Source organism: Myxine glutinosa, chromosome 3 (assembly GCF_964187855.1).
Source record: "Myxine glutinosa chromosome 3, kmMyxGlut1.1, whole genome shotgun sequence".
Taxonomy (NCBI): Eukaryota; Metazoa; Chordata; class Myxini; order Myxiniformes; family Myxinidae; genus Myxine; species Myxine glutinosa.
In genome coordinates, this window is record NC_136263.1 from 50,903,190 (window position 1) to 50,918,839 (window position 15,650).

Below are 15,650 nucleotides of genomic sequence, written 5' to 3' on the forward strand. Positions count from 1 at the left end.
GGAACAAACTCCCTCACTCTCTTCAATCCCACTCCACCCTCCAGGTCTTTAAAACAGCTGTTCACCACCATCTCTTATATTCCCCCATCCAAAACCTTGATCTTTTCTACCCCTGCTAATTTCACCCCAATTCCACTTTTTTGAAATACCAACTTCTGTCCTGGAAGTCCTTGGTGTCCTTGTGTTTTATACTTCTCCCTCCCCCCCCCCTTCCCACGCCTCCTCCCCCCAAGCCCTCTCCCTTCCACACATCTCCCTGCTCTCAAATGTTGTGTTTGTGTGCTTCCCCTTCTCTCCCCATCTTGTCTTCCGCTCCCTCTTTTTATATATTTTGTTTGTCTGGTTGATTTGTTTCTGAAGTAAATGTTAGCTCTTTCACGAGCCTCGATTCAGTATACAAAAAAGCCGATTAGATTTTGGTTCAGGTCCGCGTCCATATCCAGCCTATCAGTGGGATACAAAACAAACTGTTCAGCCTGGCAGAGGTATGCGCTCTATACTACGAGTGCCGTTCTAGTTTATAAGTTGTCAATTCAATCTGCCATAGTGAATTGTACATTCATATCAGAAATAACATCCCAAAGTCTTTGTTGTTTTCCGAGCATACCCTCATCGCTAACTTGCTTCCCAAAATCCTTTCTTTTCCTTGCAGTTTGAGATGCTGACAGGCACTCTTCCCTTCCAAGGAAAAGATCGCAAGGACACTATGACACTCATCCTGAAGTAAGAGTTCTTGCAGAATGCTTGCTCTGCTTATGTATCTGCATCATCCTGTTTGATATATGTGGAAGATGGAAACTACAATTAGCTTTTTATTTGCATTAATTACATGATTGCAAACATGCTGATATCTGGATTACTGTTGCTGATATTTAACACAAATAGAGCATATTTGTATTCAAATGGTTCTGTGACTGAGGTACTCAGTAGTCCAAGATGCTCCAAAAAGTATGACAAGGTGGATATATCTATGAAAATACATTTGTATATTCTTTGACTAATTGTATATATACTTGTGCACTCAAAACATATATTTCTTGGAGTATTGTCTTGTTTATGGAACGTCCCTTGTTTGTGATAAACTGTCGACCTAGAGGATTGGAACCGACCAAGCATTTGGCTCGCTGTGGAATACAAAGATTACCATACTTTTCAGTGTACAAGTCGAATTGACTAATTTACCCTTGTTTTTTCCTTTACCCCCTTCCGCATCCCCTCCCCCTCCCCCTTCATTCATAGCTAAGTCGATTTGGAGCATGAGACAAAGCTAAATCCACTACGGTAGTTAGCAAAACTGTCAATAAGAACGATAGAGGTGTTAATTGTTCTTGTGGCTGCCTACTGCACTTCCAGGATCAGGTTTATGAATGATTTTTTTTTTTTTTTTTAAATGTTGAAGGCTCCAGTCACGAACGATATAGTCCTCATCAAGGCCAGGCCTTAAATAAAAGAGCTGCATTGAGAAGAAAAGTGAAGAAAGAAAATAAGTCCAACCGTTTTTGAGGAAGTATAAAAAATCTACTATATATTTATATATAAAATATATATATATTATACTGTCGCACGAATGCCCTCAGTTTATACCGTGGGCTCGGGAATGGCCAAACAAACTTAAATGGAGTTGTTTATTCAATGACGGAATTTGACTATACAAGCACGGGAGGAAGAAGAAGAAGCGGCGAGCTCTTACCTGTAGCGATCTTACCGGCAGCTCCGATCCTGTAAGGAATGAACTCAAAACGAACACGGGGGTAAAATGTACAAAAATAATCGATTTATTATGCGGAACCCGCGAATAATGAAACGCACCGACAAATAACTATGGTTCCTAAACCGGGATCCCGCGCACCTCACTTCAACAACAGCACAGGGGAAGGAATTAAATAAAAGAATCGTCGTGTTGTGTTCTGTGTTGCGTCTTATCTGTCTGGGTGTGTGATGTCGGTCAGGCTCCGTCCGGCTCCGATGTTGGCGTGAAGCAGGCCTCCGTCCGCCTCGTTCACGTTTTGCTAGGCCCCGAGCCACCCGCTCGCCCCGGTCTCGTCTGCTCAGCGGCACACCTCGCTCGTCCGCTCGTCGGTCGCACGCGACATCCCGTTTGCTCGTAGCACCAAGCCTCGCTCGTACGCTGGCACCAGGATAATTGACGGCGCTCCAACGTCCGTCGTCAAGCAGGCAAATTCGCAGATGGCACAGGAAGAAAAGTCCAAATGGAACGAAAAGCAAGGGCAGGAGGAAGGTCTGGGAAGGGCAGGAAAACCAAAGTGAGAGAGAGATAGATCCAGAAATGCCGGCCAGCGAGTCGTTTTGTCACTTGCCGTGTGACGTCAGCTCTCTTCCTCTACCAACCAGTCCTCGTTTCTTAGTGGGCTTTCCCGCCTTCTCACATCACCAGCCCTTGCCCTCTAATCAGCGAGCTTCTTCTAAGTAGTGGTTTTGTGCCTTCCGCACTGATTGGCCGAATGTTCGCGCCTTCCGCACTGATTGGCCGAGGTGTCAACGGTCGGTGGCCAATCAGTGTGCCGCTTCCTTCCACCTTCCTTTCACCAATCAGTGGCCAGATTCTTACCCCAACCAATCACACGTTCTCCTGGGCGTGGCTCCAGCCTGCCTGGCACGATGTTTGTCGCCCATGGTGGCGTACTGCCTGGCTGCTGCCTGTTGGCTCTTCCAAAGTCATTGTGGTGGCGGGGGAGAATTATTTAATGTGTGGTGCGCTAATGGGCCTATCTAAGTGTCTATAGGATGTATTGCCATAATGGAAACTGGGTTGCTCACAGAGGGAACGACACACAAGGGAATTTTACCCATAATCCCTGTACTAATTAGCATGCCCCACCCCATCGTGGCGGGGACGAAGATACAAGCTTAATCCGACATTCGAGCTACACACAGAACTTATTACAGGTGAGGTTCCCTATCACGACAGCCGGACACCTACCTATGCAGATCTACCTGGATCTAGATATTCCTCTACCCCTAATTCATAACAATACATATTATTATATTAAGTAATGACTTGCGGTTGGGATTAAAATCAAATGAATCCATTTTTAGTTCTGCAACCTTTAAGGAGCAAACAAACAACTGCTCGACGTTTCGATCAGCAACACGGATAAACGTGCATCCACGAACCTTTCTCAAGAGGTTCGAACCTTTTTCCACGAACCTTTTTTTCTCCCTTATATAAGGGAAAAAGGGGTGGGGACACCGAACCACCAATCAATGCCATTCTGGAACAACTCGTGCCATTCAAATTTAAACCGTATGTCAAAACCGTTGCACCACTGAAACCACACCTTGGGATGTTACATCAAAACAACCGTTAAATCACACGTTGAATCAAACAATACGTAGCATAATTCAAATAAATTGATGAAAAATAAACAACATGATTGGTAATAATTTATATGCTTGGTGACGCAGTTTCTCTGGTACGTTTCTGCATGAGAGGGCCAAAAGCTAGTGGTAAGTCCAACACCTCCTCTGTGAGCGACACAACAGACTTCTCCGCATGCCATGCCTCCAAAATCCTCCTTCTTCGTTTACTGGGGGTTGCCCACAAAATACTGGCACTATCCCATAGTGGAACATGGCCAGCCTTCAGACCATGTTTGGCAATGGCAGATCTGTATGGATAGTTGCACTCAAAGGCCTTGCGGTGCTCATTGACCCGTTGTCTTAATGTAACATACATGAGTCTATTGGGAAGACCTTTCCTTCCATCAGTTTCACCCTTGAAAAGGAACGGAATGGATCCATCGCCTTCCTGGACACCTGGGTGACAAGGGGTCCAAGAGGAAATTTGAACATCACTGTTTACAGGAAACCCACTCACACTGACCGGTACTTGGATTTTGACTCTTGCCATCCCATGGACCACAAACGAGCTGTTGTGCACACCCTCCTTAAAAGAGTTCGTGATTTACCATCGACAATCAAAGATAAAAGGAGAAAGGTAAAACATCTACAAGATATACTGAAGACCAATGGCTAGCCGGACAGATTATTACCAAAAAGGGATGCGATCTTGGCGAAGCCTCGCGACAGGTCTTTCACACGGGTACAACCTAAAGGTTATTGTGTTTTGCCTTTTGTGCCGGGGGTGTCCCAAAGGATTGGCAGAGTGTTGAAATTGGCAGGTGTGAGGGTAAGTTACAAACCTATGTTCACCATGAAACAGCCACTAATGCATGTTAAGGATAAGCTTCCAAGGAATGACTTGGCAGGGGTGGTATACAGGGTTCCCTGTGTTTGTGGGGCTGAATATATTGATGAGACAGGGAGAACATTAAGACAATGGGTCAATGAGCACCGCAAGGCCTTCGAGTGCAACTACCCAAAGAGATCTGCCATTGCTAAACATGGTCTGAAGGCTGGCCATGTTCCGCTATGGGATAGTGCCAGCATTTTGGGGGCAACCCCCAGTAAACGAAGAAGGAGGATTTTGGTGGCATGGCATGTGGAGGAGTCTGTTTTGTCGCTCACAGAGGAGGTGTTGGACTTACCACTAGCTTTTGGCCCTCTCATGCAGAAACAACAACAACAACATGCATTTTAAAGGCCATTTTCCCTTCTAGAGCGGGGGTTAGCCTTGCGGTCCCCATGACAATCTTCTCCATTTTGCCCTATTTTCTGCATCTCTCCTTGTTAACTCCCTTGCCCGCATTTCTTCTTCCACCATCTTTAGCCAAGTCTTTTCCCTACAAGAGCGGGGGTTAGCCTTGCGGTCCCCATGACAATCTTCTCCATTTTGCCCTATTTTCTGCATCTCTCCTTGTTAACCCCCTTGCCCGCATTTCTTCTTCCACCATCTTTAGCCAAGTCTTTCTCGGTCTTCCCCGTCCTCTACTTCCATCTACATTCATTTCCATCACTCTTCTCAACCAGTCACTTTCATCCTTCCTCAGCACATGACCAAACCATCTCAACCTGTTCCTCTTCACAGCATCAATCACAGGCTCTATTCCCATCATCTTTCGCAATTCATCATTTGTCTTCATCTCTCTCAACGACACTCCGCACATCCGTCGAACCATTCGCATTTCCACCCTTTCCAACCTTCGTTGCTGCTCTACGTTCATTACCCATGTCTCGCTCCCATAAATCATAACACTTCTCACACATGCAGCATACACCTTTCCCTTCAGCTTCAACGACACTCCCCTCATCATCAGCATGCCACTCAGTTCCCGAAACTTCTTCCATGCACATATCATTCTAGTAACCATTGCCGAGTCTGATCCACCTTCTCCATTCAGCATGTCTCCGAGGTAGCAAAATGTTTTCACACCTTCCAGCTTCACGCCGTCTCCAAGATCCAACTCAACATTTCCTCCATCTGCAGCTCCCTCTGTGCACACCTTACATTTCAATGTAGCTGCCACACTGGTTAATGACCCTCTCAGACCACTACATTATTGATGAACCCACTCAGCGCACATTGTACATTGAATGGAGTTCACTCCGACACCCTTCCTACACACAGCACAGGGCCACTTCCCAGGTCTTTCCACCTCACCACATGCTTTACCACTTGCCATCACCTTCGTCTTTCCGATATTCACCTTCAGACCTTTTGTCTCCATGCATTCCTTCCACTTGTTCATCTTTTCCTTCAGTCCATCCATACTTTCTGCAATCAACACCAGATCATCTGCATACAACAACTCCCACGGTAAACCCTCCTTTACGTTCTGAGCCAGCACCTCCATCACAGCTACAAATAGTAGTGGACTTAGTACCGACCCCTGATGCACTCCCACCTTCACCTCAAACTCACCACTGTTCCCGTCCTTCGTCCTTACAGCTGTGCGTGCTCTTTTGTACATTGCCACCACTACTCTGATCAACCATTCCTCCACTCCTAACTTCCTCAATGCCCATGTCAATACTTTGCGTGGAAACCATTCGAATGCTTTCTCCAGATCAACAAACCCAAGAAACAACTTTTCCTCTTCTCCATGTACTTCTCCTGCAACTGCCTCACAATGAAAAGCGCGTCTGTCATTCCTCTTCCTGGCATAAATCCAAACTGCATTTCGTCGATCTTCACTTTCTTCCTTATCCTCCTCTCCAACACCCTTTCCAATACCTTCATTCCATGCTCCAATAACTTTATCGCTCAGTACGAGCCACACTCCAGAGGGTCACCTTTCCCCTTGTATAGAGGGACGAGGGTACTCGGTTCCCAATCCACTGGAATGAGGCCTTCTTTTACCACCAGATTACAGATCTCTGTCATTCTCTTCACACCCCAACTTCCTGCTGCCTTCAACATATCTCCCACAATTCCCGTCGGCCCTCCCGCTTTTCTACCCTTCATTGCTTTTATCGCTTCCTCAACTTCCTTCTCAGTTATTTTCTCTGCCGGTCCTAAAACTGGGTTACTCTCTATGTTGCCATCCCATTCATTCTCTGTGTTAAACAGCATTTCCATATATCTTTTCCATCTTCCTTTAATTCCATCTGGGTCGACAACGATTTGTCCCACTTCATCCTTCAAGCAACTCACCCCCATCACATCACACCTCTATTTCGCTATCTGCTTTGCAATCCTGAATACTGCTTTCTGACCCTCTTCCGAATCCAAGCGTTCTCCGAACATTTTCCTACATGCCTCCTGCGCCTTTGCTACCTCTTTCTTTGCAGCCTTCCTGCCTGCCTTATAACTTTCATGCTCTGCTGTTTCTGCTCCCGTGCCCTTTGCCTTCTGCCACTCCTTGAACTTCTTCCTCTTCTCGTCAATCCTCTTTCCAACTTCATCATCCCACCACCATGTTTCCGAGTGCCTCGGTGGTCCTCTGGTATGCAAAAACATACCAGAGAAACTGCGTCACCAAGCATATCAATTATTACCAATCATGTTGTTTATTTTTCATCAATTTATTTGAATTATGCTTCGTTTTGTTTGATTCAACGTGAGATTTAACTGTTGTTTTGATGTAACATCCCAAGGTGTGGTTTCAGTGGTGCAAACAGTTTTGATGTACGGTTTAAATTTGAATGGCACGAGTTGTTCCAGAATGGCATTGATTGGTGGTTCGGTGTCCCCACCCCTTTTTCCCTGATATAAGGGAGGTATAGAGTTGTTTTGCTTTACTCTTGAGAAAGGTCAGTGGGTGCACGTTTATCCTTGTTGCTGATTGAAACGTCGAGCAGTTGTTTGTTTACTCATTAAAGGTTGGGGAACTAAAAATGGATTAATTTGATAATATAATATATATATATCTATATATTATGTATGAATGAATGAATGATCGTTTTAAGGCCATTTTCCCTGCTGGAGCAGGGGTTAGCCTTGCGGGCCCCATGACAATCATGGTTCCCTGTTTGAGGCAATGTTTTTATGGCCGGATGCCCTTCCTGACGCCAACCCTTGGTCACGCTCCTACGATGCGCAGGGATACGGTGTACACACCGTGATCATTCATCCCAGCAAGCTGGTACTCAATTTGCCGACCTCGGAAGGATGACAGGCTGAGTCAACCCCCCTGGCGTTAATTCAGCGATCGACCGGGATTCGAACCCAGGATCCTAGGATCCCAAGCCGGCATGCTAACCGCTAAGCCAACACCAGGGCTCTATATATTATGTATAAAAAGCTATATATTTTGAACTACTTCGTGGGACGGCCTTTGGGAATGCAAATATTTTTTCAACATGTTTGTCATCATATAGGGGGACAGCTTTTAAAACAACCTACAGAATCATATCTTAAACCATAGATTCTGAGTGTATGTCGAGGCCTACACTTTCAGGGAAAATAATTTATTGATTTGCATGCCAAAAAACACAGGAAATGAAAAATCAGTAAGAATATGATGCTGAATTGACATGTGTGTTGCGTACCTATTGTTTATTGCAACTTCAATTTAATATTAGATAAATATTTAACAAACCCTCGTCAGTTGTGCTTTAAGTGAAAAAAAATTCAACTTTGGTTTTGACATGATATTGGGAATTTGTATTGTTGGCTGAATAACAAGATTGTATGAGAGGGCAGTAAGAATATGATGCTGAAATGGCACGTGTGTTGCATGCCTATCATTTATGGCAGATTAAATTTAGTGTTGGATAAATATTTTCAAAACCCTTGTCATTTGTTCTTTTTCAAAATATATTTTAACTCATTTTGACAACATGATGAAATTGGGAATTTGTATTGTTGGCTGTAACACGGTAAAAAACGTATTCATGGAAGGGACTTGTTTGACTGTTCTTGAGATTACACATTTTCCCTCTGGTGAGATCTGGCAAAATGTGTCCGGACCTGGATTGATCAAAACAGGATTAAACCGTTGAGCTTCTTTCATTTTCTTCCGTCCCTTTCCCCCACAGAGCTAAGCTTGGAATGCCGCAGTTCCTCAGTCCCGAGGCCCAAAGCCTGTTACGAATGCTGTTCAAACGCAACCCAGCCAACCGTCTGGGTAAGTGGGCCAGTGTCGCCTTCCTCACCAGGCATGTCGTTTTCTAAAATTAATGATTGCTTGTCTTGCTGTTAACCAAATAATTGTTGTCCTGCCAAATTGTCACAGTTGCATATGGACGTTTCCTGGTGCACTTTTATACATCTAGTATCCTTACTTGGATTTTGTCAACCTTGCAGGAGCTGTTACTTTTTCCTGATCATCTTCACCATCTAGATATTTTTTAATTTTTGCTCCTATTCTCACCTCTACCCACCCCTCCAACCATCCCCCAATATGGAGCTTGCTAGCTTGGTGATCAACTGTAATTTGTTCATTTTTGTATCGATGTCCTTGTCATTTATGCAACATATTCCACTGATAGACATTTTCCATGGGTCTTTTTGGAATTTTCAAACATCACTAGATTGACACGCAAACTGTGTGGGGAATGTATTTTCTTCCATGCAAGTTGTAAAGGACTTTCCTCCTGTAACTTGCCTTCCGTCAGCATTCCTTAACCACCTTCCTGAAAGCCTTCTCTTTGTTTTGGGTGATGGTCAAAGTTAATTGGATTATAAATACCACTTGCCATTGGAAGGCTACTCAGTGGTCTGTTTTGACTTATACCTTGGATTTATTTGAATTTCATTATAAGAATAATAATAATAATAAAGGAGTCTTATATAACCCCATCGAGCAGAGTAAACGACCCTCATGGCGCTTTACATTATCATGCGAACGCACACACACTGCACACACATACACAAACATACACACACACAGACACACCTTCACTTTTGCCCTATTCCTCTCCCTCCCCATTCAAAACCCACAGATGTGAACTCCCTCTCCTCCTCCCCTCCCTCCCCCGCACATGTACACAGACACTCTCGATCTCTGTCCCACCTCAAACCAAAGGGAAAACAGGACTTAGACTTTGAAAGACTTGTGAAACAGATAGGTTTTGAGGGAGGTTTTAAAGGCAGGAAGAGAGTCAACATGTCGAACAGAGGAAGGCAAGTCATTCCAGAGCAGAGGTGCAGCAAAGGAAAAGGATTTCTCGCCAAACGACTTGGTGCTGGTGCGCGGCGGCTCTAAGGTCATAGAGTCGTCGCTTGAACGAAGCCGTCGCCGAGGTTCATAGAGAGTGAGCAAATCAGAGAGATAGTGAGGTCCCGCTCCACACAATGATTTATAACATAGTGTGCAAATTTTGTATTGCACACGAGCAGAGACAGGCAGCCTGTGTGAAGATTCAAGATGCGGAGTAACATGGTCAAACTTCTTCGCCTTACAGACAAGACGAGCGGCAGAGTTTTGAACCTTTTGTAACTTATCCAAGAGAAACTGAGGGCAGCCAGCATACAAAGAATTACAATAGTCTAGCCTTGAGAGGACAAGGGCACAGACCAGAGTTAGAGCAGCTTGAGGAGTAAGAAAGTGGCGAATGGATGCGATCTTTCGCAGCTGAAAGTATGCTGATTTGCAAGTTTGAAGTACTTGCTTGGAAAATGTCATGTTACAGTCGAAAACCACACCAAGGTTTTTGGCCGACGAAACAAAGTTTACATCGGTTTCACCAACATGAATAGTGGTAGGAAGTGAACATTGTATAGGACATCTGTGCGATCTTACAATCATAGACTCTGTTTTAGCATCGTTCAGCTGAAGTTTGTTTTGGGTCATCCACGCCTTCACGTCGGCAATACAGCCTTCTAACACTTCAACAGTGGGCACGATTTGTTGAATCGTGCTTCCTTTGTACAGCTGATTGTCGTCCGCAAAGGCGTGGTGATCAACTGAATGTCTGGCAACAAGATCAAATAGAGGCTGAGTGTCCAAAAGAAAGAGGATAGGTCCCAGGACTGAGCCCTGGGGAACGCCAAAGGAAAGCGGAGAAAGGGCTGATTTCTGGCCATTGACAACAACTGTTTGCACTCTATCAGTAAGATAGGACATCAGCCAAGAAAGGGGCGTACCAGTTATACCAAATGTGATTTCAAGACGACGAATTAAGACACTATGGTCAATCGTGTCAAAGGCGGCAGACAAGTCCAAAAGAGCAAGAACGGAAACCTTACCACAGTCAAGAGAGGTCAGAAGATCATTGGTTATTCTTAGGAGAGCGGTCTTGGTGCTATGGCCTGGTCTATATGCTGACTGGCGAGAATTGAAAAGGTTATTTGAAACTAGATGGTCATTCATCTCTGATAGCACAATTCTTTCTGTGATCTTTGACAGGAAAGACAGGTTGGCGATAGGACGGTAATTTTTCATGTCGTTAAGGTCAAGGGTGGGCTTTTTAAGAAGTGGTTTAACAAGAGCTTGCTTAAAGAGAAGCGGAAATGAAGCCGTAGTCAGAGAATCATTGATAACTGCAGTAATAAATGGGAGGAGGGTGTCCAAACACTCAATAAACAAATTGGTGGGAAGGGGGTCAAGATCACATGTTTTTTGTGTTTGACTTGAGGATTGTACATTTGACAATTTCCTCAGTAACAGGAGTAAACGAACTAAGAGGTCGTCCGTGAAAGCAGTGTTCAGCATCATCGAAGGAAAGGAGTGACTGCTTGTCAAGATTGTTTCTTATTGACTGAATTTTATTGTGAAAGAAATGCAGGAAGCGTTGGGGTAGTTCGTTTTTAGGAAATACAGTGGGAAGAACGGATTTATTTTTGGTGGCAAACAGGCGGTTGGTAATGCTGAACAGTTGCTTGCAGGAGAAGCTCCTAGTAATCCGATCAGAAATATATGACGTTTTTGCTTTCAGAATGATTTTTTATGACGAGTCTTTTAGCTATGTTATACAACTGTTTATGGACTGTGAGGCCAGTCTTCAGCCACTGTCTCTCGGCACGTCGTCGTTCCTTTTTGGCAGCCCTGACTTCGTCGCTGACTGCGCTGAACCACGGAGTACTCCTGCGTCTGGGAACGGCGCGCCGTGTCGCTGGAGCATGACAGTCCAACGCTGTGCGGAGGCAACAGTCGAGGTCTTCTGCAGTGACATAGGAACGGCCAGAGAGACGGGTGTGAAGGTCCTCTTTAAAGGCAGAACGGTCGATGGCACGAATGTTGCGGGCAGTGATGAAGGTGGGCTGAAGACGAGGAACAGCAATACTCAGGTGGCTGGTGACACGGAAGTGGTCCGAGGTGATAGCACAGGTCACTGATGTGGACTGCACCAACTGATCATCGCATCTGTGCACTAACCAATCCAGGATGTGTCCTTTAACGTGTGTAGGTTGGGAGACAGACTGAGACAGACTAAAAGTAGAAAGGAGGTCAATGATCTTTGAAGTGAGAGGAAGTTGTGGTTGGTCATAGTTGACGTTGAAATCTCCAAGAATCAAGACGAAACCAGGAAGAGTATTGCAGTGGTCGAGCAGATTAGGAAGCTGGGTCACGAACATAGTCAGTAAGCTTGTTTTTCCGGTTAGGTGGAGGTCGGTAGAGGCAGAAGAAATGAAGAGTGCTTTCTGACAGAGTGAAGGTTACATGGGCTAGCTCGTAGGATGAATGGTCGAACGAAAAAGTCATGGTGAAGGAGACAAAGGGAGAGAAGTTGTCTCTGCAAATAACAGCCACGCCCCCACCCCTCGAGGAGCGAGGAAATGACTGCAGGGTGTATCCAAGTGGGGTGAGATCAGTACATCTCGCTTCGTCGCCACTGGGTCAGAGCCAAGTTTCGGTTAGAAAAAACACGTCGATATCGTTATCTTGAATAAAAGAGGTAATTTCGGTTCGCTTGTCAGGACTACTTACAGACTGAGCATTGAATAAGGCGAGATACAGGTCAGAACGGTGTTGTTTTTGTGCTGTGTATGTTCTACAGGGATAGATGAGGTTATTGAAGTTGACAGGGGACACTTTTTCGCAGGAATTATTGAAATGTGGGCCGTCGCTGGTCGTGAAGAGAAATAACAATCGGTATTTTCTCTGCTTTCTCCTCCCGCCTCGCTTTGTGCGTTTTCTCGGGAGACCAACGCCGATTTCAAGTTCTCTGAGGCCTGACACGAGTCCAGGAGTCAATCGAGTGGTGTTGTTTAAAGACAAAAGTTTTTGCCGAGTGTAGTGAACAGGCCTCGGGATGGAGGAGTTAGAGCGGATAGTCGAGCTCGGTACATGCAGCGGTGCGTGCAGAGGTGGGACGAGCGATGGGGCGAGCGGTGGGGCGAGCGATGGGACGTGTGATGGGGCGAGCGGTGGGACGAGCGATGGGGCGGGCGGTGGGACGAGCGATGGGGCGGGCGGTGGGACGAGCGATGGGACGGGCGGTGGGACGAGCGATGGGGCAAGCAGTGGGGCGAGCGGCGGGATGAGCGATGGGGCGAGCGATGGGACGAGCGATGGAGCGAGACGGGGAAAAGAACTGTCTTGTTGAGAGGCGCACACCGGGGCTGCGTGAGGCTCAACGAAAAAACATGGCGGGTACTTACAGTTCGAAATTTTCAACTTGGTGGCGAGTAAAAACCAAAGTACTGCAAATCTCACGGGCAGACACGCCGCCATAAGCCAGGAAACGAAACAGGGATCCATCACAATCATTCACACAAAGCACAACATGACAGCACATGCTAAATCCAACAGAATCAATCAAATACACAGGACGACCGACTCAGCTCAGCCTGCTAGGCGAATGACCTGGAAGTTAATTATTAATTGTCATATTTCTCAAAGCTGAGGATCAGACCTGGGTCCAAAATTCTGCAAAAGGCAGCAACATGTTTTGAGCATAAAATATACTATCACCACTGTTCAATGTTGTCTTGTTTGAGTAAAAATGTTTGCTGCCCTAACCAGCATTTTGACGAAAGAGTGGCAATTTCAAGATGGTTAACTGCAATTGTTCTGTTTCTAAATGCAAATTGGACTCACGGAAATCTAGGAAATGCGAGAAATATATGTGGATGATAGCTGTCTGGTCGAACCATTTCCTGTTTGTACAAGTGAGCAGCCACAGTGTGCATAATGCACGGACGGACGAACACTTACATATGCAAAAAAAATCTAGTATATATTTTATGCCCCAGGAACAAAATAAACAATATACAGTACTGCATTTATAACAACCATCACATCTCTCATAGCCCCTCCCCTACCCCCTCTCAACATTATTAACCCTTTGAGTATGGATGACGTCCAGTGCCGCAACCTGCGAAAAAGTTTTGTGTACGGATGACGTTGCTACACATCATCGACTATACCTATAAATACATCGTCAGTACGTGGTTGCATTCCCGTACCAAAATGCCAAATTAATACCGTACCGGGGATATTTTTATCAAAAAAAAAATCCCGTACTCAAAGGGTTAATAGTGCTATGGTTTGTGACCTCCTCCTTTTCCCTTATTCTTCCTCTTCTTCACACCACTTACCACCCCCAAGTTTGACTTGCAGTTTTGACCCAAGATTTGAGAGTCTCTTTGAGAAGAGAAAGAGGATTGTGATGCGGATAATGAGATTGTGGCCGTTTTTGAGGAGTGCTTTAGACTTTTGACTCAGAAAGCCACAACGAGGGAATTTCTCAGGCAAGAGCATGAATGCATGACGTTTTGAGAAGTGAAATATATTTGTGGCACCTCTGATGGTAGGGGAAAGTGGAGGACAAATTGACTGCTCCAGAAAATGAGTCAGCAACAGACAGGCAGCCATGGAAGGCCTCTTTCCACGGCGGCAGCTTTTGCTACGCAGTGAGGCCACGTCACCTCTGTACGGTGGGGTGATTCCAGTTCACTGAGGGCTAAATACTTTGAAGCTGAGATCTCGGAGGTCAATGTGAACACAAAGCCAGAGAGGAGCTTCATAGTGTGGATCGTTCCGTCCTCCATCACCCTCGTGACTGTATGTTGGCGGCTACCTTCATTGGGGCATCTCATGGTGTTGATCGTTCCGTCTTCCATCACCCTCATGCCGGCCATTTGACTGCTGTCTTGATGCATCAGACTGGGAGTGAATTTGGAGACCGAGTAGGGATTAATGCCAACACAGGTTTCTCATTCATGGGGGGGGAGTAAGGCTGTTGACCTGATCTGGCTTTTCCCTTTTTCTCTCCCTCTCTCTCTGTGTGTGTGTGTTTGTGTGTTTGTGTTTGTGTGTTTGTTTTTGTGTGTTTGTTTTTGTGTGTTTGTTTTTGTGTGTTTGTGTTGATTCGTCACTTCCGTCTTTGTGGTTTTCATCCACTGGAAGCATTTTTAGTTTCATATACTATTATTGTTACAGTTTGAGTGTGAAATGGAGATAACTGTCTTCAAAGGTAAATTAGTGTTTCAAAAGAAAAACGAAATAGATCGGGAGAAACCGGAAGAGGAGGAAGAAGAGGCTGGAGCAGATCAAGTGAGATCGGGAAAGAAAGGCTGATCTGCTTCGAGGTGTCGAGTGGATGCTGGGGGACATTGGTCATGAGTGAATATTGGTTTCCCCGGGAAAGGGATTCCTGTGACAGTGTCGTTATTGTTGTGGCAGATAAACCTGCATGACGGGTTTTGCTGTTGGTTCCGAAAGTGAATCATCACGGGAGAGCCGGTACGCCTCCATTACGGGCCCGTCCGCCATTTCACCTCGCTCCAGCCATTTTCACCTCGCACCAGCGATTCGCCTGGTTTTTGTGTGTGTCGTGGATTTCGCTTGGGAATTTGCGGTTCTCCGCTTGGGAACTGCTGCTCATTCATGTGTTACGGATTCGTCACTTTCCGTTGTGGTGGTTTTCATCCACTGAAAACATTTTCGATTCCATGTACTATTATTGTTGTCAAAAGATTTATTGTTTATGAGCTGTTTTCAAAAGGTGAAAAAGTTAGTTTTAAATGAAACCGGACCCGGACGACGAAGAAGAGGAGGAGAAAAAAAGGGGGAGCGAGTGGAGTCGGACAAGAAAGCTGAGCTGCTCCGAGTTCTGAAGCGAACGTTGTCGAACGGGAGTCACTAGCGAACTTTCTGGTTTCCCGGGAAAGGGATACCTGCGACAGAGTTGTCATCGCTGTGACCGATCAACCTGCGTGTCAGGTTTTTGGCGGTGGATTCCGAGGAGAATTATCGTCGGGCCGTTGCGTCTCGAATACGGGCCGTCGGCCATTTTGACTCGCACGCCGTTGCGCGTCGAGCAAGGTTTCTTTGCTTCGTCAGCAGTTTTCACCGCTTTCAGACGTATCTGGTGTGCCTGTGTGCAACGTGGCTTTTGAAGATTAATTTGCGGTTCGCCGACTGTGAGCAGTGGAACGTCCATGCCTGAGGGTGTGATCT

At 45.6% G+C, this 15,650-nt stretch overlaps 1 protein-coding gene and 1 long non-coding RNA gene across 5 annotated transcripts in view; one reads left to right on the forward strand and one right to left on the reverse strand.

Annotated features, from left to right (window-relative positions):
• Positions 1 to 15,650, forward strand: part of LOC137423584 (ribosomal protein S6 kinase alpha-3) — a 350,089-nt gene that overhangs the window by 281,231 nt on the left and 53,208 nt on the right. For all 4 annotated transcript variants that reach the window (XM_078774051.1, XM_068110884.2, XM_068110887.2 and 1 more), the window contains 2 exons: positions 653 to 723; positions 8,341 to 8,429. In XM_078774051.1, coding sequence (XP_078630177.1) covers positions 653 to 723; positions 8,341 to 8,429 — 160 coding nt within the window. The remainder of the gene's footprint in view (positions 1 to 652; positions 724 to 8,340; positions 8,430 to 15,650) is intronic.
• The window catches only part of LOC137423586 (uncharacterized), an 83,990-nt gene that overhangs the window by 9,367 nt on the left and 58,973 nt on the right, over positions 1 to 15,650 (reverse strand). The window lies entirely within an intron of this gene.